Consider the following 5,431-nt stretch of genomic DNA (forward strand, 5'->3'; position numbering starts at 1 on the left):
CGACGTGGAAGCTTGTCTTTGCTTTCCTTCCAAGTGCGAAATCACTTGCCGGAGTGTCAGCTTTATTACTAATTATCCTCTTGTTTTATTGCCAGTGTTATAAAAACAAAACTGGAGCCTGGAAAAAAACAAAAAACAAACAAAAAAAAGTCAGGAGGAGACTTAATTCAAGGCGAAAAGGGGCTGGGGTGATGTATTTATTTTTCACACCATTTTTTTTTTCGTTGTTTCTTTTTTAAATTAGAATTTGCTAATTAGATTTCAAAACTTGTTTGGTTTTGGTTTTGGTTTTTTTTTTCCCAGTGTGGGGTAATAAATATTCTGTGTATGATGGGGAAAATATAGTCATTTCCTCAAGGTGATGGGATGCTTCGCACCTGCAGATGTCCAGGTACATGTTGGGAAGGGCTCGGCACAGCGAGTCCCATCGGATGAGGGTGTGGGGAAGGATGAAATTATTTTTATTTCTTTGGAATTTGGATTTTTGGGGGTTTTTTGCTGGTTTTCGCTGCTATACTCAGAGCTGGGGTTTGTTATAAGCAAGAGCAAGTGTGTTAGGTGGCTGCGTGGGCATAAATGGGAATGTAGAGTGGAGAAAAGCAGGAAAGCAGGGCTGGAGAGGGGGTGATCGGAGGTTGCTCAGGAGATGCTCAGAGGATGCTCAGGAGATGCTCAGAGGATGCTCAGAACTTGCTCAGAGGATGCTCAGGAGATGCTCAGACAGGATGCTCAAAGTTGCTTAGGAGAATGTGCAGAGCTTGTTCAGAGGAGGCTCAGGAGATGCTCGAGGTGCTCAGGGGTTACTCAGAGGATGCTCGGGAAGGGCAGGAGATGCTTGGGATGTTCAGGAAGATGCTCAAGAGGGTCAGGAGATGCTCAAGGGATGCTCAGGGGTTGCTCAGGAGTTGCTCAGTATGCATAAGACAGCTCAGGGGGGTCAGGAGATGCTCAGATGTTGCTTGTGGAACACTCAGGAGAGGTTCAGGGGATGCTCAGAGGTCACTCAGGGGGATGCTCAGAGGATCATCAGGCAATAATCAGAGGTTGCTCAGGAGAATGCTCAAGAGATGCTCAGGGGTTACTCAGAGGATGCTGAGGAGGGTCAGGTGTTGCTCAGGGGGATGTTCAGGCAATGATCAGAAGTTCCTCAGGAAAATGCTCAAGAGATGCTCAGGGGTTGCTCATAGGATGCTCAGGAGGGTCAGGGGATGCTCAGAGGATGCTCAGAGGATGCTCAGAGGTTGCTCAGGGGCTGCTCTACTCTGTGGGGTTTGTTTCCCCCTTGTGTAGCACAAGGCTCCGCTCAGCCGCTCGCGCAGATGTTGTACAAATTTCTGACACGACTAATTATTGTTTAGAGAACGTTTTGGCGGCTTCACGGAGGGATTTACACATTCCCTAACTCAACAAACTTGCTTTCCTGCCATCAACCCAACGGTTTTGCTCGGCGTTGGATTTAATCTTTGCTCTCCCTCTAGCAGGGAGCAGCAGGAAAATCATGGAATTAAATGAGAATAAAACATCTCCCATGCACGGAGTGAGACATCCCAACCACGAGCATCCCATGATGTGGGACAAGGATGTTGCACCGCCCGGGTGAGGCAAAGCAACTCCTTTTTTGGCTTAAAAACCCCCTGTTTTCCTCCCTTTTGCCATATGTTGTAGAACTAATAGAATTTACGAGCAGAAAATTTCGCCGCCCTAGGACCAAGCACTTAAAAAGCCTCAGTAATCGTCGGCGCGGTGCCGGCAAATCGTCCGTGGAGCTGAGGATGTTTGTGGTAAAAGTCTTTTTCACGCAGTTGTTTTTTCCAAGGGAAACAGCAACATGCCTGGGGAGAAAGGAGATGGTTCTCAGAGGGTATGAAACAAGTTTGTTTTCTGAATTTTTGGCTTGATGGATTTTTATTTTGGGTTGGGGAGGGGGGTGGAATTCTGCCTTATTTCAGGCTCTGGGGAAAGGAAGCAAAATTGAGAAGGGTTTGGTGATAGGTCAGTCACTTCCCACCCGTTTCCACTCAGATTTTTCTCTCCCTTTCATTTTACCCTTCTGTATTTTTGACTTTTTATTTTTTATTTTTTTTAATAATCTTTTTAATGGCACGGTCACGTCGGTGCCGTCCCACGGAGCGTTATCCCGGGTGACGCGGCTCTTATCTGCGCAGCACAGGGGGCTGCCGGGGCTGCGTCTTTTCATAGCGGCTTTGAACGCCGCCCGCTCAGATCTGAAGAGCAAAGCCCAGAGATATCCAAATCTGGATTTTTTTATTATTTTTTTTTTCCCCCCTTTTCCTCTGATTAAAAACCCACCCTCATCAAGCAAGACATCGCTTTATGAATATCTATATAATTTTGTTTCTTTATTCACAGCATGATTAGGGGATGCAAAGGACATGATGGGCAGCGTTTTGGCTTTGCAGGGCTGGGGTCCCCTTTCTCCAGCCCCTATCGATCACAGAAGCCTTAAACCAACCCAATTAAGACCATTTTACACCCAAATGTGTACACAAACCCAAAGGGATTGTCCCTTGTGATGAGGGGCAGCTGCCAGGATGGAGAAGGTCCCCAGCTTGGTGTGGATCCAAACTGCCGGCACCGCTCCCGCGTGTGGCTAACGAAGGGTGGGGATGATTTCCCGCTCCGTTCGTGGGTAATTAGAGGCTGGAACAGATGGTGGAACCGTAGTTGAGAGCGTCGCGGCCGTTCAAAGGAGCTGCCAAGCGACTGTTCGCTTCGACGGGGGCTTGTTTGTGCTGGCAGGGGGCTCGCACGGCGAGGAGGAGGCACGGGAAGGCAGCCAGGGGCTTTCAGAAAGGATGCGGCAAGGCAGCGCCGCGTTTTCCTCTCCCCTCCCCAGCCTGGGAAGCCCGGTGAGGTGCACGCTGGGGTTTGGACAGAAAAATGGGGGGGTTTTTTGAGCTGGAGGGGATTTTCTGGGTGCTCTGTGCAGGAATTGCCCCCATCATGATTGCTGTGGTGGGATGGTGATGCTGGTGAGATGGGATGATGGTGCCAGCCAGCAAGGTGGGATGGTGACGACTGGTAAGGTGGGATGATGCTACTGCTGAGGTGGGCTGATGCTGCCAGCCAGCAAGGTGGGGAGCTGCTGACCGGTGGAGTGGGTTGATGCCAACTAATGAGGTAGGATGATGCTGCTGGATGGCGAGATGGGATGGTGCTGCTGGACAGCAAGGTGCTGCTTACTGGTGAGATGGGATGATGCTGCCAACTGACAAAGTGGCTCCTTTGCAGCAGGTGTGAGAATTTCCATCTCCAGCAGCACTGATCCTTTCACATATCTCTTCCTCTCCTGTTTTTTTTTTAATATATATATAAGTGGGGGTGGGTCTGTTCAACCAAGGCCCAAGGGACAGGACAAGAGGAAATGGGCTCCAGTTGTGCCCAGGGCAGTTGAGATGGGATGTGAGGAAGAATTTCTCTCCTGAAAGGGTTCTGAGGCATTGGAAGGGGTTGCCCAGGGCAGTGGCGGAGTCCCCATCCCTGGAGGGATTGAAGAGTTGTGTAGACATAGTGCTGAGGGACATGGGTTAGTTGGGGACTTGTCAGTGTTGGGTTCATGGTTGGACTCGATGAGCTTAAAGGGCTTTTCCAGTTGAGATGGTTCTGGGGTTCCGTGTATATCAAGAATGTAGCCAATACACGGATCGAAGCATGCTCTGGGTTTGCTTGGACTTTGGGTTTTTGATGCTTCCAATCCTCCACGCTTTGCTGCGGCTGGTACCTCACCCGGGCGATCTGTAACCAGCACCGAGCCGTTCCCAGCAGCAGTTCGCGGGCGTTTAACGTCCACGCTTTGCGGGTTTTGGCTCCCGGCGGTGCCGTTACCTCCTGTCCGTTTCTCTTTTCAATAACACAATTACTTACCCTCCCAAGGAGCTGTCAGTGCCCGTAAACTCCAGCTGCTAAACTGCATTACCCAGCAACGCTCCCGCAGCCTTTGCCGTTATTAATAGTTTATCGATCCCCATCACCGGCGAAAAGCAACTTCATCCGACGCCTTGACATCCGGACGCCGACCGCTGCATCCCCCAGGAAATCGGGGTCGGGATGGAGCGGGGAGCAAGTGGTGAGTCCTGTTTCTCCTCCTCAGCCTTCCCGAGGTTCGTATTTCGGATAACGGTCCCTACGAGTGTCACGTGGGGATTTACGACCGAGCGACGCGGGAGAAAGTGGTCCTGGCCTCTGGGAATGTGTTCCTCAACGTGATGGGTGAGTGCAGCCCCTCAGCGGGCGGGACCAGAGGGGAAAGGGCTGTGGGGTCACAGGGTGGGGGGACAGCAGGGATTTGGGGACAGGGATGGGGATGGAGATGGGATCAGGAATGAAGATGGGGGTGGAGATAAGGATAGGGGTGGGGAACAGAGATGGGGATGAGGATGGGGACGAAGACGGGGACAGGGATGGGGATAAGGATGGCAATGGGGACAGGGATGAGGAGGCACATGGAGATGGAGATGAGGATGAGGTCAGACATAACAATAGGGATGAGGAACAGGGATGAGGATGAAGATTGGGATGGGGATGAGGATGAGAATGGGGACAGGGATGGGGATGAGCATGGGAATGGGGACTGGGATGTGGCTGGAGATGAGGATGAAGACAGGGATGAGGATGTGAATAGAGAACAGGGATGGGGATGAGGATGTGGATGGAGAACAAGGATGGGCATGAGGATAGGGATAGGAATGAAGATGGGGACAGGGACAAGGATGGAGATAGGGATGAAGATGAGTGGGTGTCAAGGATGCTGTGCTAATGCCCTGGCTCTGCTCCCTGACAGCTCCTCCGACATCCATCTCGGTGCTCGCCGCTGACACGCCCGCGCCCTTCAGCCGCTACCAGGCACAGAACTTCACCCTGGTGTGCGTGGTCTCTGGTGGCAAGCCCGCCCCGCTGGTGAGCCCCCAGAGTCTTTAATCTTTCATGGGTGTATTTATATATATGAAGCAAGCATAAAAATATATATATTATAAATAACTAATATATATGTGCTGCTTTTGGAGGCAAAATAAGACAAGTAGCTGCCTGCTACCCCAATCCTGTCTTGCAGCATCTTCCCATGGAGACCTTGGGACCAGATGTGATGCTGGGGATGTCCAGGGTGGTGGTTGTCCCCACTGGGCTCACAGTCCTTTTTGTCCCCACACAGGTGTACTTCAAGCGGGATGGAGAACCCATCGAGGCCACCCCACTGCCGGAGCCGCCGGCCGGCGCCGGGAGCTGGGCACCTCGTAACCTCCTTCACCGTGACCTGGATGATACCAAGGTGCCGAAATCACTGGCGGCTGAAGGAGAGGTGCCACTGCCAGAGCCGCCGGCCGGCGCCGGGAGCTGGGCACCTCGTAACCTCCTTCACCGTGACCTGGATGATACCAAGGTGCCGAAATCACTGGCGGCTGAAGGAGAGGTG

General features: G+C 51.8%; 1 protein-coding gene across 1 annotated transcript in view; it reads left to right on the forward strand.

Annotated features, from left to right (window-relative positions):
* The window catches only part of IGSF21 (immunoglobin superfamily member 21), a gene marked incomplete at its 5' end in the record, with an annotated part of 8,695 nt that overhangs the window by 567 nt on the left and 2,697 nt on the right, over positions 1-5,431 (forward strand). Inside the window, 3 exons of the mRNA XM_029085768.1 lie at positions 4,112-4,230; positions 4,802-4,917; positions 5,171-5,346. Coding sequence (XP_028941601.1) covers positions 4,112-4,230; positions 4,802-4,917; positions 5,171-5,346 — 411 coding nt within the window. The remainder of the gene's footprint in view (positions 1-4,111; positions 4,231-4,801; positions 4,918-5,170; positions 5,347-5,431) is intronic.

The sequence above is a fragment of the Antrostomus carolinensis genome, unplaced genomic scaffold (assembly GCF_000700745.2).
Source record: "Antrostomus carolinensis isolate BGI_N321 unplaced genomic scaffold, ASM70074v2 scaffold11207, whole genome shotgun sequence".
Classification (NCBI taxonomy): Eukaryota; Metazoa; Chordata; class Aves; order Caprimulgiformes; family Caprimulgidae; genus Antrostomus; species Antrostomus carolinensis.